This window comes from Scardinius erythrophthalmus (assembly GCF_964197995.2).
Source record: "Scardinius erythrophthalmus genome assembly, chromosome: 1".
Lineage (NCBI taxonomy): Eukaryota > Metazoa > Chordata > Actinopteri > Cypriniformes > Leuciscidae > Scardinius > Scardinius erythrophthalmus.
This window is the reverse complement of record NC_138221.1, coordinates 55,074,885-55,101,098: the sequence shown is the minus strand read 5'-3', so window position 1 is coordinate 55,101,098 and position 26,214 is coordinate 55,074,885. Positions and strand designations below refer to the sequence as shown.

Below are 26,214 nucleotides of genomic sequence, written 5' to 3'. Positions count from 1 at the left end.
TCCAATTAGAGCGCTGAAGCCGCTTCCAAACCACCAATAGGAGCTCAGACTGAGTCTTACATGATGGCACAGTCAGTGACATTGTCACCTTCCACGCGATAATGCTTACATGTGTATGAGTAAATGTAAAAAGGAGTTAAACTTGCATGTGCACTGTTCCTTCAGTATGTTACCTTTAGGTTAAAAATCTCTCATCTTTTATGTACATGTATTTTTAATACACACAGTTGTGCGAACGTGTTCTACCTCATGGTGAAAGTTGGCAGATCAGTTGAGCTGAGCAGGAATCTGTGTACAATGCTGTATTCCGGCAGCGGGACTCTGAGAGCCGCCGTCCAGTGTCTTACTCGCTCTCTCTGGAGTCCAGGTAAAGCGTTACACTTACACACTTGACTGCAGATCTGTCATTCATTGCAATGTATTGTTTTAACTCTTAGCTGGGTGGTGAAGTCAGTCATTCATTGTGCAGAAGTCTTTTCTGTTTTCTTTCTCCACATCTAAAACCCAAATTAATATGTTTATGAATAGACACAAAAAATTTAATTACATTGTAGTGCACTTTTACACAAGATCTTTCATTAGCAGTTAAAGTTAAATGTGTTTTTTTGTGTGTGTTTCAAATGTTTTATCAAAGTTGACCGGCTTTATTGTCTTAATGTTAACTGGCATAATTGTAAACAATATAAATCCTTTTATAAAAGTATAGTAACTTGCTTGGCTTCTGCTCTGAAACAAATTTCCTTTTTTGACTGATGTTGATGTTCCTTTGAAGGTCATGCATTTCTCTTATTATTTTTTTAACACATCAGCTGTCATATAGGGAAATCCCTTCACTATCAAATCTATTCAAGAGACTTCTTTCAAAAACAAAAAATGTATTGACCCCAACATTTTGAACAGTAGCATACATCAGTGTTTTTTGTTGTTTTGTTGTACAGGGTCTGTGTGGTGTTCATGCAGGAATGTGTCTGTGAAAACAGGGGGATGGAAAACCAAGAAAGTTCCTCAGAGATACCTGGGACAGCCAAGCCCGTACACACACCCTCACCTCATCAAACACGGTGAGAGAAACCAAGATTGCTCTCCTTTTCATTTGAAGTCAATATAAATCTGACCCTTATGACTTTCTTAATGTTTGTTCCTCCTGGTCTCATCATGAATGATTATCTTTACACATTATTCCAAAGAAGAAGAAAAAATGTCTTTATAATCTTGCTCCGCCTCTGACATTTTTGGCTGATGTCCATTAGGCCACGCAGGGAATCGATTTATAGAGTCAAATAGCTATTTAGCCCTTGTTTTTAGCCTTTTTTCATTGTTGTAAGTAATACAGCCTTTACAAATCTTGTAATTTAAGTAATTTAATGTAGATTAACATTAATATAATGATATGTAATGCCTATTTTCACTTTCAAATTAATTCCCAATTAATAAAATCCCATTCCCATTAAAAAAAAATGTTGTCATTGAATATTCTGTTTCACTTAGAAATACACTACTGTTAAAAAGTTGAGGGTAAGATTTTTTTTATACTTTTGAAAGAAATCACTTGACCTCATTTGATCACAAGTACATTAATATTGTTGCAATATATGTTATTGCAGTTTAAAATAACTGTTTTCTGTCCACATATATTTTAAATGTAATTTATCCCAGTGATGGCAAAGCTGAATTTTCAGCATCATCATGTGTCACATGATCCTTCAGAAATCAGTCTAATATGATGCTCAAAAAACATTTATTATTATCATCATCATTATTATAGAAGTAAAATGGGTTGCTTAATGACCCTGCAAATGTTCCTCTCACAGGTGAGGTGACGCCAGGTCTCACCCAGACGGAGTTTGAGTTGCGTCGGCAGCGCTTGGCGTCTCTGATCGAGATGCAGGCAGAACGACTAACAGGTTCTGGAGCCTCTTCAAACTCCTCCCACATTGTCATCGTCCTATCGCATCCCATTCGCTACATGACCAATGACATCCCTTACCCGTTCCACCAGAACCAGGACTTCCTGTACCTGACAGGAATTATGGAGCCGGACAGCGCACTGGTGATGTACGGATCGGGTAAGCCGGACCAGACCGTGTTGTTCGTGCCACGACGAGACCCGGGGCGAGAGCTTTGGGACGGGCCTCGCTCTGGGAAAGACGGAGCAGCTGCTTTAACAGGTCTAGAGCGGGTGCACAGCACAGAGGAACTGGGTGTAGTGCTTAAAAGCATAAAAGGTACAAGAAAAACAGGTCTACATTTACATGGATTCAAGGTTTGCATTTGCATCAGTATCTTACTCTTTTCTCCTTCTCCTAGGGGGAACTATATGGTACGACAGCTCTCAGCCTTGTCATCCACGGTTACACCAAACCCATGTGCGCCCCCTATTGGAAGGAGGACAGCTGACGAAGTCTCTCCGACCCCTCACTCATTCCCTCAGAGCCATTAAGAGCCCAGCAGAGGTCGCTCTGATGGAGGAGGCAGGACGGATCACTGCCCAGGTATTAAATCCCTAATAACTGTACCGTACGGTGTGGCAAATTAATAAGAAAAATACGTTGTTCATGTAAAGATTGATCATTTCAGTTATGAGGGACTTGGTGAAAGTGTAAGTTGCCCGAGGAGGCCAAACATGTGCTATAATCAGCCATGCGTTTTTCTTCAGGCATTTAAGAAGACGATGGCCATGTCAAGAGGAGACATTGATGAGGCCGTTCTCTATGCAAAGGTGAGCCGAGGGACTAAATTATAACAGGAGTTTAATGGCGCGAGTCCAGAACTCAGTCAGTGATAAACATGCGCTCTTTGACTGACGGCTACGCTATTGTAAACGGAGCGTTCTTTGATCACTTTCTGTGTATAATTCAATCAGTTTAAATAACAGATTATTTACACCCTAGTAAGAGAAACAATGTGAAGTTGACCGTTTAGTCACTGGTTTGATTTACTGACAGGACAAAGAACATGAAAGCTACATGAATCATTACATCAGAAATCACTGATCAAAGATCAGGCATTAAAATGAACAGGGTTACTAACATGCATTACTGTCGAGTCCATACCGTCAAAGCCTGCACCGAGTTTGCGGACTGATTTACCAAAGAATCTAGTGAAATGTTCCGAATATGAATAAATAATGTTCAACTGAAACATTCACATTGTTGATAATAAATAACCACATTGCCAGCATTAGGATCCATTGGAAGGTAATGTTATTTTTCGTCCAGTGAGTGACCCTGTGCTCTTCTCTCTTCCTCATCTCACTAACGCCAGTGGGCGGGGCCAAAGTTGAGTTTCTTCTGCAGAGGCGGTCTTTCACTACTTTATTATGTCATAAAGAGGCACATTCCAGGGCGAGTCGTTCGCTGGGCCTGGTAACAATAAAAGCTGATTTTGGACCAACAAGGACGTTTTCAGTTCTGAAACTTTCAGGATATTCTTATAATATGATGGATGACCTTTTATATGTCAAAACCTCAAGGAAAATTAGATTTTTAATTTCATGACCCCTTTAAAGTTTGCAAAACAAATCTTGCTCCAGCCTTCATCCGACAGACAATCTTCATTAATAGACACAGTTTTAGGTAATAGTGGCACACAGCTGATTCGCAGTAGTAATTTGACAGTAATAACGTGAGTTAGCCGGTTAACCGGACACTTACACAATATAAAACACAAAACTACGTATTTTGAACTCCCGGTAGAAAATATATACTTCAATAATTATTCATACGTACAGGTTGTGATTCTGAGGAGCAAGCTGGTCCAAATAAACTGGGTACTGACCCGTCTTTGATGGGTCTCTGATCCGAAGAGCAAGTATTTAGAAAATCCCGCGTTGAACTGCAAGATTTGAGAAGCAGTCGTCAGTAAAATGATGTGTTTGTGGGCTGGTCAAGTTGTTCGCAACGTACATCATAGCCGCAAATGCAAATGTATTGTGTAATGACGTAGAATCGTAAAGCAGTGGGATTCAAATACAAAAACGACTCGTAAAGGCGGCTCAGAGTCGATTCTTTCTTTTGGGAGACTAACTTCATTTATTTGATGAAAAATACTGTAAAAATAGTAATATTGTGAAATATTATTATGATTATAAAAATCTATTTTCTATTGTAATATATTTTAAGATGTAATGTATTCCTGTGATGGTAAAGCTGTATTTTCAGCATCATTACTCCAGTCTTCAGTGTCATATCATCCTTCAGAAAACATTCTAATATGATTTGCTGATCAAGAAACATTTATTATTATTATCAGTGTTGCAAACTATGATGCTTTTTCAGTTTTCTTTGATGAAAGAAAGTTCAAAAACAGCATTTATTTGAAGAAATCTTTTAGAACATAAGATAAAAATTGTTTCTCTCACTTTTGCTCCGTTTAATGCATCATTACTGAATAAAAGTATTCATAAAAAAACATCTTACTGACCCCATATTTTTGAATGGTAATCTAATTAGTGTACATTTTTACACCATTATCACCCATCATTTCCACAACACTGAACCATTTTCAATTAAATTAAATTCACAAGCTTTTCATAATGCATAGAATTTCAAAGCAGCTTTACAGGGAATACACATGTCTACATTACAATTTAGACTGATCTGTTATCAGAGGTGACTGTGTCTTAGTTATGCATTTCAGAAATGTACATATGAAGAGTTCAGATGCAAAAGCCTCTAAGTGCCATCTGAAATTTTCTTCTAGAATGATCATTTTTATAAAGCTTGTATATTTAAGTTCAGTAATTTCACTTAAATGACAATTAATAGGTCATTTTCATTGCCATTTAAGTGAAATTGAACTGAACTTAAATATACGAGCTTGATATAAATGATCATTCTAGAAGAAAATTTCAGATGGCACTTAGAGGCTTTTGCATCTGAACTCTTCATATTCAAATCACGCAGTTATTTAACAATGTATTAATTTAAACAATTTATTCATTTAAGGCAGAAATAATGAGCTCTTTGAAATAAAGAATACATGTTAACAAATGATTAGGATATATAGAAAAATGTAGCATTGGTGCATGTTGATTTTTCCCGAATACATTTTTTTTTTGAAGTTGTTACAAGGACAGCAGTGTCAGTAAAGAGAATACCGTACTTTAGAATAGATGAACTATGGGATATAAACCAAATCATTTAAATAAATCAAGGTTAATATCAAGGTATTTAGGACATAAGATGCTAGCTATTAAATTAGCTGTTGCAAGACAAAAGAGTTGGATCATTTTATTCCCAAAATTTCATGTCCACCAAAGAAAACCATTAAACTGGTGGAAATGAGACTGATGGGAATTTTACTTGCTTTCATAAAAAATGTAAGTGGACAACTCAACCTATTTAGAGTGTGAACAGTGATCGAACCCATTCGACCACATGAGCGTTTACACTACGAAAGTAATCTGGTCGAATGCGTTTTCTTCTACCTCTGGAAGTGGTCAAAAGTGGACAACCTCAAAACATATATATAAACAGTACTGTGCGAAAGTCACATTAGTATTTTCACCAAAAAAAATATCTTTATGCCAGTTGTTTATGTCTTTTGCTGTAGTGTGTCAGAAGCAAATACAAGTTTACATTTCCAAACATTCATTTTGCCATTAATTGTAATAATCCAGTGAGATTTTTATGCACAAGGAGTCTGACAACAGCCGGTATGATCTGATCTCACCATCATCAAGTCTGTCTAGGATTACATGAAGAAACAGAAAAATCTGAGAATCTAAATCCAGAAGTGTGGCAACGTCTTGAAGACGCAGAAACAAACATGCAGAGATACAGTACTGTGAGAAGTTTTAGGCACTGTAAAGTGAGGAAGCTTTCAAAAATAATGTAATAAATAGATTTGATTTATCAATTAACTTCTATTAACTAAATCAAATCAATATTTGGTGTGACCATCCTTTGCGTTTAAAACAGCTGAATGTTTGGAAATGCAAACTGATATTTCCTACTGACACTACAGCAAAAGATATAAATAACTAACGTGAAAAAAAAATTCTACTAACATGCCAAAGACTTTTGCGCAGTACTATATATATATATATATATACAGGGTGGGCCATTTATATGGATACACCGTAATAACATGGGAATGGTTGGTGATATTAAAGTCCTGTTTGTGGCACATTAGTATATGTGAGGGGGCAAACTCCTCAAGATGGGTGGTGACCATGGTGGCCATTTAGAAGTCAGCCATCTTGGATACAACTTTTGTTTTTTCAATAGGAAGAGGGCCATGTGACACATCAAACTTATTGGTAATGTCACAAGAAAAACAATGGTGTGCTTGGTTTCAACGTAACTTTATTCGTTCATGAGTTATTTACAAGTTTCTGACCACTTATAAAATGTGTTCAATGTGCTGCCCATTGTGTTGGAAAAGTGTGTGAAGAGTGGGAGAACAGGGTTGCATTGACAATCCAACACAATGGGTAGCACATTGAACACATTTTATAAGTGGTCAGAAACTTGTAAATAACTCATGAACGAATTGTTCACACCATTGTTTTTCTTGTGACATTACCAATAAGTTTGATGTGTCACATGGCCCTCTTCCTATTGAAAAAAACAAAAGTTGTATCCAAGATGGCTGACTTCTAAATGGCCACCATGGTCACCACCCATCTTGAGGAGTTTGCCCCCTCACATATACTAATGTGCCACAAACAGGACTTTAATATCACCAACCATTCCCATGTTATTACAGTGTATCCATATAAATGGCCCACCCTGTATATATATATATATATATATATGTATATGTATTTGTATTTGTGTTGCAGAAAGTGGCTGTTATTTATTTTTTAAGGCTTTCAGAAGTTTTTGTAGCTCTGAAGTTTTGGGGTGGAATTACTTTGTAAAGTTGCCGTTGTTTGGCCTTTGCCGTAATGGAGCGCCTGAGAACTGAAAATGTACCACAGAAACACAAATGACGTCAGCAAGCTCTTGGAGAGTCATATTTTAGTGCACTCTGTGTCCAGCCCACATGCTGACTAACATCTCTGCCTTCTTTCATCCTTTCTCTTCTGTTTTTCTTTTTGGATTTCCATCTAGTTTGATTTCGAATGCCGTGCTCATGGCGCAAACTTCCTGGCATATCCTCCTGTGGTTGCTGGTGGAAACCGAGCCAACACACTTCATTACATCAACAACAACCAAATAGTGAAGGTGAAGTACCAAACACACTTATAATCATTACTGGGGCCTTTTCTAAGAGGCAGAGTCTAGAACAGATTCATAAGATAAACAAGGATGAAACTTGAAGTCTCTCTTTCTTGTTTCTCTTGCTCTTAAACAGCATGTGTATGTAAGCTTTGTGTGCATGTTTGGTTTTCACAAGGCAAATGTACGAAATACACAACAAAATATTATCACAATATTGAACTAACTTTCTTTCTCAGGATGGAGAAATGGTCTTGTTGGATGGGGGCTGCGAATATTTCGGTTATGTGAGCGACATCACACGCACTTGGCCGGTGAATGGAAAGTAAGTCTGTTTTCAACAGGCCTCTCATTGTCTCAGACGTAACGTAGCTTTAATTTCATGCTGTTAGCAGGTAATCAATCAGTGCTCCAGACCTTGCTCCGTGTGCCCGTCTCCAGGTTCAGTCCTGCTCAGAGAGAGCTGTATGAGGCCGTGCTGGAGGTGCAGTTGGCCTGTCTGTCTCAGTGCAATCCTGGCGTCAGTCTGGACTATATATACTCCAGCATGCTCGCGCTGTTGGCCCGGCAGCTCAGAGAGCTCGGGATCGTCCCACAAAGCACCAGTGATAGCGACACACTGAAGGTACCCTGATTTGTTTTAAAAAGCAGGCTGTTTAAAGGGAAAGTTTAGATCCACATTTTTTTTTAATAATCAATATATACGTATATCAATATATATACAATATATGCTCAAATCAAATATCAGGAAATACCATTTCAAATCAAATATTAGTAAAATCACACATTAAATTATGATTAAAAAGTAAGCAGGACTACCTGAGCAACAACAAACATGAGGGGCTTTTTTACTGAACAAAGGCTGTTTTTTTTTGTTTTTAGTTTTTTATTTAAATTATTTTTAATAAAGTAATCAATTGATCAAAAGAAAATGAAAATAAAGACATTTATTGTCTTAAAAAAGGTCTCTATTTCAGATAAAAGAATCTTTAAAATATTTATGATGGTTTCCACGCAAATATGAATCCGCAAAACTGTTTTCAACACTGATAATAATAATAATAATAATAATAAAGCAGCAAATCATCATATTAGAATGATTTCTGAAGGATCATGAGACACTGAAGACTGGAGTAATGATGCTGAAAATTCATCTTTTAAATCATAGGAATAAATTACATTTTAAAATATATTTAAATAGAAAACATTTATTTTAATTTGTAATAATATTTCACAACTTTTCTGTATTACAATATTTCAATTAAATGCAGCTTTGGTGAGCATGAAAGACTTGTTTCTTTAAAAAACATTAAAAAGTCTTACTGACCCCAAAAGTTATTTTCACTGGCGGTGCTTAAGATAAGAGGTTTTTTGTTGTGGAAGGTATTACTATAAGTCAACATGCTAAAACGTCCAAGATTTTGTGTATTTAAATAGATTTTTTAATGAACCAAAGCCATTTTACAGTCATTAAAGCAGTTCTTTTTTTAACAAATTCGCTTACTTTCAACTATACATTTTAAGAAAATGATTATGAAAATTTTATGCAAAAAAAAAAGATAATTAATATTTAGCCTGTTTATTTGTTGAATATCTGCATTGAGTCAGCGTGTGTGTCTGTCCATGATATGAATTTCATCATCAGCACAGTATGTGCGTACTTTACATGCACAGCCAGATTTTCTCTGTATGCTCAAGCTTTCAAGTGCTAGTTTTGAATGTTTTGCCACTAATTAGTTTGTCCACAAGTTTGAAACACCGGAAGAACAACAACAAAAAACTACTGGAGATGGCAAAAACAACAGACACACATTAAGTGCGTATGTGAAAGGATCAAGAGAAACTCGCAACTCAATTTTAAACAAGTACAAAGACATTTTTATCAGTCATAATTTTTTGAGAGAAAATAGCACAGACACTGGACAAAGATGAAACTTTCTAGTGTGCATGTGTTGACATATGGTTGTGAATATGTATGAATATATACTGTAAAATGTACCACAGGCCTCTTACGCCGACCTGAGATTCTGGTTCACAGCGCTGAAACACCAGGAATTCAAAGCCTTCTTTATTTATTTAATTGAACTTCCCTAAAGCTCTTTATTCAGGAAATGACTATAAGTCTTCCTGCCCAATTTAAACGCCCAAGATCTGCACCACTTATAGTGTCTGTAAAGCACCATACTGCTATAAAAGCAACCTTTCACTTTAACGCAGCGAGTTTATAAGGCCAACTAACCGACATGTTGGTCAGTTTAGCCCATTGCGACTGTGAGGATGTAGGTGTACACTTATTTCAGTTTCAATCACTTTTCCAGTTCAGGGTTTTTCCGATTGATCACATTACATGCACTCAGTTGTTTTTCTGTTCCCCCTTCCAGGCTGCTCGGCAGTTTTGCCCCCATCACGTGGGTCATTACCTGGGCATGGACGTTCATGACACCCCTGAGCTGTCCCGTTCACAACCGCTGCAGCCGGGCATGGTGATCACAATAGAGCCAGGTAGAGATCACTTTCATTCAAAAATTGCATTGTGTTGGCAGAAAAACAGTGGTACCAAGTGGAGAAAACCAGGCGATATCCACGTAATAAGAGAAAAAATGTCTTGTTGTGACTTTGGATGTCAGAATCCAAATGCAAAAAATATGGTCTTCATTTTTACCGCCATTTTTACCGACGGCATACCGCCGTCGAAGACGACCTTTAAAGTGAAACGCAGACGTTTATGGTTGCAAGTCATTAAACGGACAGACTGTACTGATGAAACCTGCGACGATTACCCTACTGTTAAAGCACGAATTTGATGTAAACAATAGATCTACATAATATTCACATATGCAGTTCATAGGGGGCATAATGTATTTGCCCTACAGTTGTGAAATAATATTAAACTTATAACATTTTACATAGATATAATTTAAACATTTAAAATATAACCTTTGGATCTCACAATTCTGACTTTTTTCTTGCAATTGCTAGTTTATATGACAATTGTGAGAGAAAAAGTCAGAATTGGTATAAATGTGAAATTCTGAGAGAAAAAGGTAGAAGGCAGTTTAAATCTCGCAAATCAGATTTTTCTTCTCAGAATTGTGAGATAAAATCTCGGAATTGCGAGGACAAAAAGTCAGAATTGTGACATATACTGTACACTCGAAATTACCCTTTTATTCTTTTATTCCGTGGCTTCCATAGACTGCTACTGTTAAACTGTCATTTTCTGGCACCAGATAGACTCCGCCCACAAAACACGTCATCGCTGTTTGAAAACACACAAAGGGTCTAATAGGCCCTGTTTACACCTGGTATTAAGATGCGTTTTGGTCGATCGGATCACAAGTGGACGACGCTAAATACAGGTGTAAACGGGGTCTAAAATGTTTTGAGCTTGTCCACTCTAGTTTCCACAACTTTCGTAGTGTCGCCGCTCATGTGGTCGAATGTGTTCGAACAGTCACAAAAGACGCTTACTCTCCGCCTACTGACCTAATGCGTAAACGTTATAGGAAGTGCACTAGCAAGATGGGATTTAAACTTTGTTGGCTGGAGACCCAAATTTGGTTTGAAGATGAAGAACGTACCAAGCACAATGTTCTCTCACCATTCCTGATTTCTAACATTTGGTCTTGATGCTTTCAGAGTGGAAATGAAAGCTGCTGCTCTCCGGGTTTTTTTTCGTCGTGTCTGGTCAAATGTAAATTGCGTGAGTTTATTTTGTCCATTAGATCGAAAGATCTGAAAAAGCCTATACTTTTACCCGCCCATAGACCCTCCCCTTGAAAAAATCAGGACAGAAGTGCTTGAAAGTGGACAAAAAAGATGGATTAAAACACAAGGTGTAAAAGGGAATGTGTCTCCCTCATCTACTTGTGATCCGATCAATCAAAACGCATCTTAAAGGAACACGCCTACTTTTTGGGACTTTAGCTTATTCACCGTATCCCCCAGAGTTAGATAAGTCCATACATACCCTTCTCATCTCCATGCGTGCCGTAACTCTGTCTGGTGCGTCAACACCGCTAACCTAGCTTAGCACAAAGACTGGAGGTAAATGGCTCCAGCTAGCATACTGCTCCCAATAAGTGACAAAATAACGCCAACATTTTCCTATTTACATGTTGTGATCTGTATAGTCACAGCGTGTACAAATAACAAGGTCACATGAGACACAGCCATCTTCTAACCGTATACATACTGGGAACTATATTCTCAGAAGGCGAAGCACTGCTACTTGGGCGGAGTGATTAGCGCAACACCTGAAAAGCACCGTTGTTACTTCCGTCAACAAAACCAACGTGACTCCAACTCTGATTGTTATTTGTACACGCTGTGACTATATAAATCACAACATGTAAATAGGAAAATGTTGGCGTTATTTTGTCACTTATTGGGATCAGTATGCTAGCTGGAGCCATTTACCTCCAGTCTTTGTGCTAAGCTAGGCTAGCGGTGGGTGCGTCAGACAGAGTTACGGCATGCACGGAGATGAGAAGGGCATGTATGGACTTATCTAACTCTGGGGGATACAGTGAATAAGCTAAAGTCCCAAAAATTCGGCGTGTTCCTTTAATACCAGGTGTAAACAGGGCCTGTTGCATGTCTGTTTCAAATCGAACTTTCAGTTAATCAATGAATGCTTTCTAGCAGTCAGATTATTAAGATAATCGTATGCAGTTTTATCTCATGGTTTCTGTTGCACGCACCTCTTAGGCGTGATTGTTTTGAAGGTGCTTATCATGGACTTTTACGATCAGATCAGCACCTCAGTTCATCACTACGTTCATCCATCCACTATAATTATTTACCAATCAATCTTTGTTTATGTTTTTTGCCCATTCTACCCTTTTTTCTACATTTTACTTGCTTGTGTCAGATGTGGCTTTTTCTTGCATGGAGTAACCTTCATCCCTCAAAAACAACAACAGTCTGATAAGTTTCTAGAAAATGCATTTCTTTTGCCCATTTTTAAAACCAAAATTGGACTTGAAAGTGATTTGTAATGCAAGTGTACTCAATATTCCAGCAGCTGTATTGTCATTTCCACCGTTCATTGAGCAGCACAATCATTTTTAACTGTGCTTTCAATAATAAGAAAAGTTTCTCAAGTAGCAAATTTGAATATTTAAAATTATTTCTTAAAGGAACACTCCGACTTTTTGGGACTTTAGCTTATTCACAGTATCCCCCAGAGTTAGATAAGTCCAAACATACCTTTTTCATTTCTGTGTAAGTGTTATTTGATGCACCCACCGCTAGCCTAGCTTAGCACAAAGACTGGATGTAAATGAATAAGGTAGCATACTAATCCCAATAAGTGACAAAATAATGCAAACATTTTCCTATTTACATGTTGTGATCTGTATAGTCACAGGGTGTACAAATAACAAGGCTATATGAGACAGAGACCATTTTTAATCGTATAAATACTGGGAACTATATTCTCACTAGGCGTAGGAGCACAGCTACTTGGGCGGAGTGATTAGCGCTGCACACGAGACGCCCTGTTGATGGTTCTGTAAACCAAACAAACGTGACTAACTAGCTAGTAGCGAACGTGACTCGTGATCATGGCTGACTTTGAGGAATTGTCAGAGGAATTTTACTGGGTATCAAACCAAGATCCAGAACCATATAGTTTTGAGCCAGAATACACAGACGAGGAGTTACAAACTTTGGAAGCTGTAAGACAAGATACAGCGAACACCCATGATTGTAAACTATAAATTTACTATCTAGTAATTGCTGACTCTATTACTCCAACTCTGAGCGAACTCTCTGCTCCTCACCACAGGGCGTCTCGTGTGCTGCGCTAATCACTCCGCCCAAGTAGCTGTGCTCCTACGCCTAGTGAGAATATAGTTCCCAGTATTTATACGATTAAAAATGGTCTCTATCTCATATATCCTTGTTATTTGTACACGCTGTGACTATACAGATCACAACATGTAAATAGGAAAATGTTTGCATTATTTTGTCACTTTTTGGGATTAGTATGCTACCTTATCCATTTACATCCAGTCTTTGTGCTAAGCTAGGCTAGCGGTGGGTGCGTCAAATTACACTTACAGAACGCACAGAAATGAAAAAGGTATGTATGGACTTATCTAACTCTGGGGGATACTGTGAATAAGCTAAAGTCCCAAAAAGTCGGAGTGTTCCTTTAAGAACAAGGTCGAGGTAGCAGTATTTTCAAATAATGGCTTCTGAAATGAGGTTTTGCCATTACAAATAAATAAAACCCCCATTTTTAAATACAAATAGAAAGCCATTCTCTCCAGTGTTGTTGTTGTGTACTAAAACTGTTTTTAATTTAAATAAAGCTGAAATAAAATATTAGTATTAGATGAAAAACGTAAACCTAAAAAAATTACAAATGTGCAACACTAAATCTCTTAAACGGTAATAACAATATTGCATATTACTGTTTTCGACTGTATTTTAATCAGTTAAATGCATATTTGTGAACAGAAGCCATTTCGTCTTAATGATTCCAAACTTTGAACATTATTGAATACAACAAATAAAATTCATAGTAAACAATATTTTATTTCAGTTATACACAGAAAATACAGACTACAAGACACGCTGCAAGTGCATTTGAGGTGAAGACAGATGTGTTGATCATAATTGGAGCAATCTAGTCGATTTAGGATTGAACTGAGGGCATTCATACAGCACCCTGCTAGATAGTACTGATAACCGTAGACATGTATCTTGAATGCACTGTAATTACTGTTGGACTTTTGCATACTGTTCAAAGTAACATTCAACTCCTTTGCATTTGAGCTTGTGAAAAAAAAAAAAAAAAAAATCAATTTTTGCATCAAAACAGAAGCTCTAAACTCTCTTCTCTTGCTCCCATAACCCAGGACTGTACATCAGCGAGGACGACAGCTCATGTCCAGAGCGATTCCGGGGTCTTGGGGTGCGAATCGAGGACGACGTGGTGATTCAAGACCATGGGGGACCCCTTATTCTGTCTGCACACACCCCGAAAACCATCGCTGAGGTGGAGAGAGCTTGCGCACAAGGAGAGGACTGAAAGGAAAGAGTAACCGATAGCAAGTCCTTTCAAAACGAGTCTTGTTTCTTCCGTCTTGTGTAGAGTTTTCTTTAACACTGAACTCAGGAGGTCTGGATCTCACAGAACTTGCTCCAGTTACGTATCGAGGATTCTGGAAGATTAAGAGCCGGACGTGTCTGGACAGCGTGCGACGTCTCCCTGATGGCAGTTCACTCCTACGCTGGCTAGTTGGTTACGATGGGTTGTGTTATGTATTTGCACACCTATGATCTACGATGTGGGTTTATAGGAGACTTTAAATGAGGTCAGATGGAGAAACAAATAGGTGATTGTGATTTACTGAGCATGGTAAACTATTCATGTTTGTGTGAGAACTGATCTGTTTCACTGTGAGATTCTTCACTTGTGATTATGACGAGTTTGTTTGTCATAAATGTGTTTTTTACTGTTGTCAAAATAAATTCCTAGTTCTTGATTGTTGCTGTAGTTTGTAAAGCCACCTTTATTTCTATACACAGATTGTTTTAAAGCAGCTTCACAGTGATAAACAGTGAAAAAAAAAAGCAAACTTCACAAAATATGAGACATTCAAATTTTGCTGTAAAGCAGCTCTAAAAAGACAAGTCATTGTTTAGCTCGAGTCAGTTCTATGTTGATTCAGTTCAGTTCAAAAGTAGCGATGTTCCAAAATTTGTCAATTGTGAAACTAACTCCATTCTGCTAGTTAAACACACAATTAGTTTTGATTATTTTGATTAGCATTTTGATTCAGTTCATATTCTAAATGCAATTAAAAGTTTTAATGACTCCAAAACATGTCTGGTGTAGCAGATAGAGTTATAGTTATACTAACATTGGTAAGGTAAGGTAAGGTAAGGTAAGGTAAGGTAAGGTAAGGTAAGGTATACTTTATTGTCCCAATGGGAAATTTGTTTGGTTTTAAGGCAGAGTAGTTTACTATTTGAAGTCAAAAAATTAAAAGTGATGACATTCAAGCTGAATGAAGTCTTAAATATGTATAGCGCTTTTCACAATACATATGCATACAAAAATAGTGCCCTAACCTCAGTAAGGTTCGGTTAACGAATCAGAATTAGTTTTGGGCTGTGGTGTTTTTGTGAATCTGGCCAAATATGTATCAAATTTAGTCTCAAGCAAGTATGAATCAGAAACTAGAGTTACTAACATAAACAAAAAAACAATTGTGACCTACACACTACACAGCATATTTTAAACTATGTATAAGCATGTTGTGATTTAGCTGAGCTTGTTTGAGGTTAGCTGACCCGTAATGCCCAAAAGTACTGTCTATGTGGGTTTGTGATGCTCTTAAGGCAGTCTATATAAGCAGCTCAATGGGTGTATAGGTTTTTGAACAGAAGTGAATTTGAATTATGCTGTCTAGGCAGGCAGCTCATTGTTTTTTGGAGTATTTTTGACTCACTTTTTTTTTTCAGATTGTGAGTTTTTTTAACTAAGCTGACTAAGAACATGTAGATGGCGCCCAAAAAGTAGGTCTAGGTAGGCACTTGGTTTTGAGACACAATTTCTCCGCTAAGATGACTTACAATGCATTTATCCCTAGGTAAGCAACTTGTAAGGTTTTTGAGTTGAACTGACTTTCAACATGCCAGTGAGGCCCAGAAATGCTGTCTTGGTAGGCCACTCTGGCTTTTGGGCTGAATTGACTCTCATATTGCCCAAAAATGCTGGCTACATTGTCAGCTCCTTATGTTTTGAGCAGAAATGCTGTCTAGTTAAGCAATGTTCCTGAGCTAAGCTGACTATGAAGGTGTCGATGAGATCCAAAAACACTTTCTTAAGATCACCAGATTTAGGAGTTTTTGGGCTGGATTGCCTCTGAACATGCTTATGATGGCCCAAAATGTTCCTAGCTTTTTTTTTTTTTTTTAGCTTAGGTCAATCAGAACATGCAGAAAATTTTCAAAAATGTATGTTTAGATAGTCAGCTCAATGGGTTGTGAGATACAAATCTCAGCTGAAACAACTTGCATTGAGTTTTAATGCACAAAAATTTCTGGGTAAGTAACGGAATTGACTGAATACGCTTATGATGCCCAAAATGCTGGCTACAAAGTCAGTTCCCTTGATTTTGAGACTCAATCTCTCACTTATACACCATATGCACTATGCACTCAATCGTGTAGTGGATGAACTTTATACGTTTATTTTTGTCTTTCAACATCGGAGTCTGATAGCCCCTCCCCCTCCGCTAAATAATTAAAGCTGCGACAGTTGAGTGCATGAAGTGTCCGACATTTCGTTTTTTCCGTTAAATAAGTGCATCATCTGGAAACTTAAAGTGGACTTTTTCTTTATAGAATGTTCAGTGTGAACACTCTACTCGCACTATTTATACTACAAAATGGCATAGAATAGTGCACAAGTACGCGATTTGGGGTGCACCTTCTGATGTTGAATGGCAAAATAACCTTATAACATGCAATACAAAGTGCATACAGTAGTCAACATTTGAAGTGGATCAAAACCTTTCATCAAAGTTATACATGAACTTTGAACAATTCCCCTACTTGTCTTAAGACAACTTTGATGAAGTTTTTTGATCCACTTCAAATGTTGACTACTGTAGTATAAGTGCATAGTGTATAGTGCATCATTTAGGACACTACAGTCTCTCAACTGAGATGATTTGTAACGTGGTCATGCCTAAAACACTGCCTAGTTAATCAACTTTGCATTTATGACGTCAAAAACAGTCAAGGTTGAAAACCCACTAGGCTTTGCGAAACAGCCCCTTAACTGAGACGACTCAGTATGACGCACAGAAATGCTGTCTAGGTAGGCAGCTCATACGTTTTTTTTTAAGCTGAATTGACTCTGAACTCGTTTATAATGCTGTATACATAAATGGTTTTGTGTTTGAGCTGAGCTTACTCAGACCATGCCAAGGTGCCTCAAATGCTGTGTGAGTAAAAGCAACTCAAGGTTTTTGAGCTTAACTGACTCTCAACACGATGATGCCCAAAAATGCTGGCTACATAGTCAGTTCCCTTGGATTTGAGGCACAATCCTTAAACTGAGATGATTCATAATGCGGCCATGCCCAAAAAAGCGGTCTAGTTTTTTGAGCTTAGCTGACTATGAATGTGCTTATGATGTCCAAAAAGGCTTATGTGAAACAGCCTCTGAACTGAGACCACTCAGTAGGATATTACAGCCAAAAATGTCACTGTGTGATCTTGCCTCTTTCTCCACACCACTTCATAAGGGCACTTGACCCCTGGGCTTCACTGTCCCTCCAGGTAGAAAGCCAAGTCGAGAAATATTCTGCTAAACAAGACACACTGTGGGCATCATTTCAATGAGTGACTCCATCATCTGACGATGATGATGATGCTGGACGCCGTCTTGCACCCGCCCAGAACAGTCGCAACTCCGAAACAGTACGGAAACAGCACTGTCCGGGAAATCCCGATCGCCATCTCCCCCTCCACCCCCCTTTACTAATGTTACCGCACCTCCAACCTTCCCTCCCCCCAGCCAGAGGAGTAGAAACAACAAGCCGCCATTTTGTTTGTGCGGAGAGAGTGAAGGAGGCAGGAGCGACCGAAAAAAAGCCACTCGAGCGCCGACCACTGCGACTCTGAGCGCCGCCGGCTCCGTCCTCGAGGATCCAAACCGGATCAAACACACAACCGGGGTGGTTAGCGGAGGAAACGGAGCAAGATTACAGATTCTCCAGTGTGAAAATAAAAAAGCAGACCGGATTTTCCTTTCTTTTTCTGTTCTTTTTTTTAAACGAAGCGGAGAGGCGGAAGAGGGCAATTCATTTAAACGAAGGGAAGCTCGTCAGGGGAAAAAGGAAAATAACAGCGTCACGAAGTGGGAATATCAGCGAAATCACATCGCCGGTTGCTGGCGGACGACAGCGAAAGTGGGAAAAATTGCAGGAACTGTGCAAAAGAAGGGAGAAATTAAAAAGGGATGAACGCGCAGGGGGGTTCACAGCATCACAAAGCCTATGAAAGGGGTTTGAGGACCCCCAGATTTTGGGGGGTGCAGCTGGCAATATCACCCGGATCGGCAGATGCTTCAGACCCGAAATATTACTGAAGCCCACCTCGGTTCGGTTCATTCTATTTTCGACCCTCCGCTGCTCCTCTCTCTCTCTCTCTTTCTTTAATGCTCCGCAAGGCTCTTCGTGCAGTGACAAATTATTCTTATTTGCTCGATGTGACTGACAGTGCATTGAAATGCACGCAAATGCATTGACCAACTTCACTTGATTCCCATTCTTTAGCTCGTGCACAGCGAACTGCGAGACAACATCTTCTTGGACTTCAGGCGAACGACTAATTGCATACATGTTCTGTCCATTAGACAGCCACTTTTGAAATCATTTTTTCTTTGCATTTTGCATGCAAGATCTGTGCGCAATAGTGCAGGGTGGTCTCGTGGAGAGCAATGTTCAGAGGTTTTCTGCAAACACTTTTAACTCGTGCAGTGGACACATTCACACAGAGGGCGCACGAGCCATATTCAGATGTGAATGCACAATAAATCATTTGACTTGTCATCACTTTGAGGTGTTTTTGCAAAATACTAAGACATGGACACTGACATATGCAAGTTGTTTGTAATCATCTAAAGTGATATAGCTCGTGCAAGCCATTTCAGTCCTTGGATGCACATTTCTCATGTTATTTATTCTGCAAAGAGTACTGTCTTGAGAGGATGAAAGTAAACTTTTACATTCATATGATTGCTTAATTATATTCCAGTTTTCCAAGTATTTATTTGTTCTCTCTACCCATCTAAATAACTTGCGAGGAAATAAAGACATTGACGAAGGAGATTCATACAATCCGTGTCAATTTTAAGGAGCTTGATGGACTTTAAATATTCTAAGTAAAGTGATGCTGGCTGGGAATTGCACATGCTACAACGCAAAGAGAGACATATTTCTAAATCGTTGTGTTTGCTTATAAGCATTGCATGAAGTCGCACCAGAGTGAGTTCGATATCTCGTACACAACGCCTTAAAAAAAAAAACCAACACTTCAGTTCGCCGCCGACAATGGCGGAAAAGACGGATGCAAGCAGCGAGGATAAATCTTGGGAAAATTGCTTCGCCGCCGAGGAGGCTACGTGAGTTTGCGGCGAGCTTGCATGACCGTCTGTTCCTCCCTTCACCTCCTCCATTCGGAAACATACTTTGAGGAACTAAAGACTAGAAAATCTTAAAAGGGAGCATTAAAGGTGGACTGAACATTGAATCATTACATTGCATTGCATTGTATGCATGTATCGTCCCATGAAAGGGAAACGGGAATACGTCCGGAGCTCGTGAACGAGGAGATTTCATTCGCACATCGGCTCGCGACTTCACAGGAAGGGCTATCCTACGCGGGATATATGCATTAACACTAAAACGGAGGAAAACTATGGCCGATAATGTGCTGGACCCCGGTCCGCCTTCAGCTAAGAGGCCTAAATTGTCTTCCCCGGCTCTGTCGGTCTCCGCGAGCGATGGAAACGGTAAATAATAATGTTCACGCGCTGCGGTGTGCGGCGAGTCTCGCGCCTGCACACCGCCGCTGTTCGCGTGCATGTATGAAAAAAAGACACGCGACGTGTGTTTTAAGAGCGTTCTTTTGTTGTATTTGTTTGTTTGCATCACCCCCGCTATTTAAATAACTTAGCAGCATAGCTAGCAGGCTAATTTGCTCAATGTTTTCATTTGAAGTTGATGAGGTGCGTTACAAAACTGTTGTTGTGTATAGTAGGCAGCGTTTTTCCGGGTGTGCGTTACACAAACTTTTGGCTTTGTACGTCGTTGTGCGATGTCGAGAGCTGGGGCTGGTGTCAAAGGTTTATAAGGTGATGCATTTTGAGCTTGTCAGGAAAAGGAAAACTCGACATACACGCGTTATAAATCACGTCGCTTTACTGACACACGGTTGGGAACGAAGTCGAGATCACTTCTTATCAAGTTGGTTTACATTTAGTGAGTAGACAAACCAGTGTGTGCAAGTTTCTGATCAACACTGACTGAGCAGTAGATGCTACCTCATCTAACTGGTTTTTCTATATTTTAAACTACCTTAAGGTGGTTTGCTGGTCTTCCTGTCTGACCTGAAGAAAAGTGCCCAAGACCCTTCTGAAACCAGCTTGTGCAGTTAAGGCCAGCTAACCATCCTTGACTGGTTTTAAGCAGTTCTTTTTCTTACAGCAGAGTTTAATGTTTAAAATTAAACATGTTAAATCTTAATGTCTTATTTGAACTGTACTGCTCCACCATACAGTTTTTTTATGGATGCTGTTATGCTTTTATATATTTAATAATATCAAATTAGATTAATTTGAATCAACACTTTATTTCATGCAATATTTATTTCATTAAAAAAAAACTAAAATAAGTGTGGGACTTTTGGGGTAAGTTGTGCCACTGTTCATGTTGTCATCTAGACACTGAGAAATGAGATGTATGTAAAGTTTATACTTTGAATTTTATCCCAGAGCTTGACCACTATCCACAGTTTTTAAAGGTACCCATAATCCAGCCATAAATAGGTTATTTTAATATTCAGAATATTTAAGTGAATTTAAACTTTTTTTTTTTTTTTTTTTTTTTTTTTTTTTTTTTTAGAAATGTTGAATTCTTTAGATTCTTTAGTGTTTATTTTTTTACATGCCAAAAAAGCTTTAATTTTTCTCATATGCAAAAAATATGTGACAAATTAAGCCTTTTAGATTAAGGGGGCAACATTTTACCCTACTCTTACCTATCCTATCCTTCAAAAGGGTTGTATGTAGATTCTTTTTAAAAAGTGATAACATTATTAACAGACATTAACATTTTTTTTTTTTTTTTTTTTTTTTACAATTATAATCTCAAAACTTTAATCCAAATATTGTCTAATTAATCACTTGGCTGATAAATGTGGATACTGTGCTCAAAAGTTTGCTTGCTTCATATTTAGAGTGTGTTGCATGTATTAGTTGTTGGTGTGTTGCTGTTATCAGGAGGACTTGCCATTATGTAGGAAAAGGCCCCCATTTTGTCCCACCGCTTGTCCATTGTTATGCCATGCCATGTGTTTTTTATTAGTATGAACCATTAGGACGTGCACACACCGGCTCTACTACATACTGCTCTCCTGCGATCTGATCAGTCTTTCTCTCTCATCACGAGAGCTGCAATAATCTGTTCCAGTTTTCTAACCATTCGTTCAATTTCACTGGTCAATTTGTGTAAATTTCTTGCTGTATGGTGACTGATATACCGATATATTGAGCAGTCAGACTAGCCGACAGATCTGTTTATTGTCATTGTGTAGTATTATTTAAGATCATAAGATTCAATTCAGTCTGCAAAGTCACAACTTGGGTAAAATATGATTTAATCCGCTGTGGTTTTGCTGGAAACGTCTCATATTTTTGGCCGTACTATAATTATTCTCTAATGGATGTAATTATGAGTGATTTTTCTGTGAGCAACAACCTGATTAAAGTCTGTTTTTCTTTGTTTTTCAGATTTCGGCTCTCTGTTTGACCTGGAGCATGACCTCCCAGATGAGCTCATTAACTCCTCCGACCTGGGCCTTCCTAATGGGATGGACCCCGGCCAGTTGCACACCAGTCTGGGTGGCGGAGGGATGTCGGGGCCTCTGGGCGGCTCGGGCCAGGACACTGCGGCCAAACACAAGCACCTGTCTGAGCTCCTCCGCCCTGGCGCCCCTCCATCCACCTCCACGGCTACTGGCAACCCGGGTAACGCGTCCTCCCTGGGGATGATGGGTAGTCTGGGTGGCGCCCAGGGGCTCGGTGGCCCTCAACAGCAGCAGCCTGGCATGATGCCGCAGCCTGGCATGGTGGCGGGATTGAACCGGGGCATGATGGGCACCCAGAAAGGGAACGGACAGCCGCAGAGCATGATGGGAGGGCAGATGATGAATGGTGCTCCCAGAATGAGCTACGTCAATGTGAACATGAATGCGGGTATGGCTGGTAACGGGAACATGCTGCCCGATTCTCTGCAGCAGAACGCAGGACAGCAGATGGCACAGGCTGTGATGAGACCGCAGCAACCAGGAACAGTGAACAAGGTAACCTGTGAACAAATCAGCGCGTCGATATAAAAGTGAGACAAGTGATTCTGAGCGCTCGTACAGTTTAAAATGAATTTGTGCATCTCATACAGTGGAGTGCGCACAAAATGGTTTAAAACTAACCTGAACTCATTATACTTCTGTATGACATGTTTATGAATGAAAGAACTATATTTTTATATATTCTACACTAGCTTTCAAAAGTTTGGGGTTCGGTGAGTTTATAATTTTTTTTTATTCATCAAGTATTACATTTAATTTAATTTCAACCTAATTGAATTACATTAATTCTGTTTAACTTTCTAATCATCAAATAATTTTGAAAAAAATATCGCAGTTTCCACTAGGTGGTAATATCTGTATCTTTATGTTACAATCTCAATTATCTGTATCTGTGTTTGGATAAAACTGAAAGTGTGCGGGCCGGGGTCTAAACCGGAAGTTCATAAATTTACATGAGAAGTTTGTTTTAATTCTGTTCCCTTCATAGTTTTCATTTCACAAATATGCCTTGTATAACTTTATTACAAAAAGTTACTTGTATATTTTTATTACAAATATACCTTTTCTTTAAATATTTTCTAATTAAAACAATAATTCTAAATGTTATATAAAAGGAAAAAAACATCCACAGGAACGTTGTGTAGAGTTATGTCAAGACAATCATCCACAATCTCAAATAAGAGGATTCTATATAAAAAAGCTGATAAGAGAACATGGAAGTTGGAAGTATATACTCAGTGGTTGAACATTTTACTATTTTACTATGCATACAAATCTGAACAAATTATAAAGAATACATAAATGCTTGCTGGCTCCGGGAGAGAGTGAGACGAAGAAACGTATCATGTATCACATCGTACAAGATTTAAAACATTTAAATAGATATATGAAATATCAAGTAGTAGAAAATGAAATGTGTATGATTCAGTATCTTAGTTGATATTACTCATGTCAAGATCTTTTTTTTTTTTTCGTGAGAGACGCACAGAGATGGCGGAGTGGCTTTTTGATTTGCGAACGTACTGTGCTCATTTCAGTAGTTTACACTCATTTGTGTATTATATTGTACAAGGTTCAAAATATTTAAATTAAATAGTAGTAGTATTTTAATTTATATTACTCCTGGCAGGCTATTTGTGGTCATTCCGCTCATTTCATTATAATATCATGCTATGATCCACTGGCTCCATATGATCCAGCAGACACGAGAAGTGTCTGCCGAATATTTTTCCTATTAATCGGTTGAATTCGTTATTTGTTTTGATGCCATTATTAGTGCCTTTCTGAATAAGGTATTCGGCTTCGTGCACATCCATAGTTTCCACAAATGGCTGCTGAAAATTCAGCTTTTCCATCACAGAAAGAAATCACATTTTAATATATATTACAACAAAAACCAGTTGTTTATAATATTTCACAACATTGCTGTTTTTATATTACTACTTTCAACATTACTAGTGTATTTTTGACCCAAATTATATATATATATATATATATATATATATATATATATATATATATATATATATATATATTATATAATATAATGTTATTATATAATTGTTTATACTTAAAATGTTGATACTATTATTAAATAGAATAAAAATACAATATATTTAATTTTATATATATATATATATATATATATATATATGCTTTTTTTAAAAAAAATTAAAGTAAGTACATTGAGAGCAAAAATGCAATGTTCTGATTCTGTCACACCTATCAGTTCTGTGGACCTAGACTTTATGGTTTAGTTGCTTTGGAGGTGAAGTTAATATCAAACATCAAAGGTCAAAAAAAAAAAAAAAAAAATCAGTTTATGACTTTTAAAGGCCAAGTTTTCTTATTTTCTAACTTTATAACTTGAAGACTCTTGATATGTTTACTCACTTGAAGACTCAAGGTTTAAAAACTAAATTCGAAAAATGATTGGTTTCATGATCCGAATACACAAATCTGATTAGTTATGTTCTTTTGACAGCACTGTATTCCCCACCTTTAAAAACACAACACTTTGTTAATTTTTTTGTCCAGTAAGACTTACAAATAAGGTAGTGAAACAGACCAGAATGAATAAAGATCTTGTGGCGTTTCTTTGGTTTGGATAAGACATTCAGTGATGTGATCCTTGAACACATCTAAAACAGACCTCGTTTTTTGAAAAACCTTCTCTACTCCCTCATACGAGGAACTGCGCACCATTTTGTTGATTCACAGGCGATTGCACAACCTGGACTGCAGGAAATGGGCAGAAAAAATAGGGAATGACATTTTCTTTTGTTTTGCTGGGTCCTTCTAGATTTTTTTATCAACTGTTTGAGGTTTGTTTTACGGAATTGATACCACAGTGTCATTATATGTGTGAAGTGAGTAGATAATGTGAACATTAAACAAGCTGAATTAATCTACTGATGTTCGTTTTCTTGTTTTGCTGTTAACTCCTCATTGATGGTTGATGATTCTGCTTCTTTAAATTTGGATAATTGAAACCGTTGCGACTGAAATACCAGCAATTGTTCATTCTTGATAAAGCTTTTCCTCTTTCTGTCTCTCTCAGATGGGAATGATGGCTGCTCCGGGCCCCTACGGTGGTTCGTATGGTCAGTGTGGAGGACAGTCCCTTGGGCCTCAGCTCCAAAACAAAGCGGGTCAACCCAACAGCATTAACCAGTTCAACATGGACAAGAAACCTCAGCATGGGCAGAATATGAGCAGCATGGTGAGACACCTATAAAGAAAATGTCAAAGTGAACCACATCCACACACATTCACTGACCCTCTCTCTGGGATTACTTCCTGCTCTAACCGGCCACCAAGATTCTTCTGTTATCATGTCCCCTCAGACCAGGCTGTGGTTCATCCCACAGACACAGAACTTGTTGATCGATTATTTATGGATAGTTACCAGGGACGTCGTTAGGCCTATTTTAGGGGGGCTGAAGTAGAGCTTAGATCGGGCCCAACAAATCAAGCCCGACCCTACCCGAGCCCGAGCACGTTGTGTCCGAGCCCGGCCCGGCCCGACACATTCACTGTAATTATGAGCCCAAGCCCGATTTAAACCCGACCATATGTGGGCCGTTATAACCAGGGGCGGCGCCAGAATATTTTTTAACGCAGGTGCTGCTGTGCTAGATCATTTAAGCTACAGGGGGGAGCTGCGCAGTTATATATATTATATAAATACTATTAATAAATGAGCAAAAATTGCCCACTCAATATTAAATATTCAGTTATTTTAATTATCACAATTAAAGTTTTAATTTTATTAAATTGAACAAACACACAACATTCAGCATTCAATCAAATATTCTTAAAGATTAATAATGTTACTACAACATATTGTTATTTCAACATAATATGTGTGTGAGCAACAAGCAAGATTTGTAAATTCGGTGACAGCGTGTGTTACGAGTTTCAAATGGTGTACTGTAAGTGACCGCGAAGCGCCGGCGACTGCATGTCATGATTATATTGTCTGCTATAGGCCTATTGCTTTTTATGTATTAAATCCAGGCAATTGGAATGTATTAAAATTAAGATACAATTTATACAAAACGAAATTCACTTTAAAGAAAAGCTTTCTTCAAAACGAAACTTAACAAACTTGAAACTAAATGTGCTTATTTAATAGCTAAAACACGTAGGTTACTACAGACACTCTTTTTGTACAAATTGCAGCACATTCATTTAATTCTGAATTTTGCACATGTAAAGGAAAGGCATTTGTTTGTGCATAGTAAACATATCTGTAACATTTATCAAGTTCATGTGCGTGCATTTATTAATTATCTTATGAATAATGCGACAAGGAAGAAGCATGTAAACTGCATTGTTTATTCAGAAATAAATGAATGGATCGGAAAAGTAACAAAAGAGGACATTGAGGCCTGAGGCTGACTACTATGATAATTTCTGCCATGGC

General features: G+C 38.1%; 2 protein-coding genes across 8 annotated transcripts in view; both read left to right on the top strand.

The window, feature by feature from the left end:
* Positions 1 to 42: 42 nt before the first annotated feature.
* Positions 43 to 14,672, top strand: xpnpep3 (X-prolyl aminopeptidase 3, mitochondrial). Of its 3 annotated transcripts, none has more exons than XM_081379155.1 (11): positions 43 to 367; positions 939 to 1,061; positions 1,812 to 2,225; positions 2,308 to 2,492; positions 2,657 to 2,719; positions 7,059 to 7,172; positions 7,406 to 7,491; positions 7,608 to 7,791; positions 9,548 to 9,668; positions 14,036 to 14,217; positions 14,296 to 14,670. In XM_081379155.1, exons 1-10 carry the CDS (start codon positions 250 to 252, stop codon positions 14,206 to 14,208), a joined length of 1,581 nt encoding a protein of 526 aa, XP_081235281.1. In that variant the 5' UTR covers positions 43 to 249; the 3' UTR covers positions 14,209 to 14,217; positions 14,296 to 14,670. The 3 variants fall into 3 exon arrangements, with proteins under 3 accessions (XP_081235281.1, XP_081235282.1, XP_081235280.1); XM_081379156.1 differs by having other exon boundaries at positions 54 to 125; positions 228 to 367; positions 981 to 1,061; positions 14,036 to 14,672; XM_081379154.1 differs by having other exon boundaries at positions 54 to 125; positions 228 to 367; positions 14,036 to 14,672.
* Positions 14,673 to 17,748: 3,076 nt separating this feature from the next.
* ep300b (EP300 lysine acetyltransferase b) overlaps positions 17,749 to 26,214 on the top strand; it is a 43,728-nt gene continuing 35,262 nt past the window's right edge. For 2 of the 5 annotated variants that reach the window (XM_081379074.1, XM_081379073.1), the window contains exons 1-3: positions 19,477 to 19,710; positions 21,709 to 22,280; positions 24,847 to 25,008. In XM_081379074.1, the coding sequence (XP_081235200.1) occupies positions 19,617 to 19,710; positions 21,709 to 22,280; positions 24,847 to 25,008 (828 nt within the window). In that variant the 5' untranslated portion in view covers positions 19,477 to 19,616. Of the gene's footprint in view, positions 19,711 to 19,784; positions 20,180 to 20,281; positions 20,351 to 21,708; positions 22,281 to 24,846; positions 25,009 to 26,214 lie in introns of those variants that run through there. The other 3 variants (XM_081379071.1, XM_081379070.1, XM_081379072.1) reach the window with 3 other exon arrangements.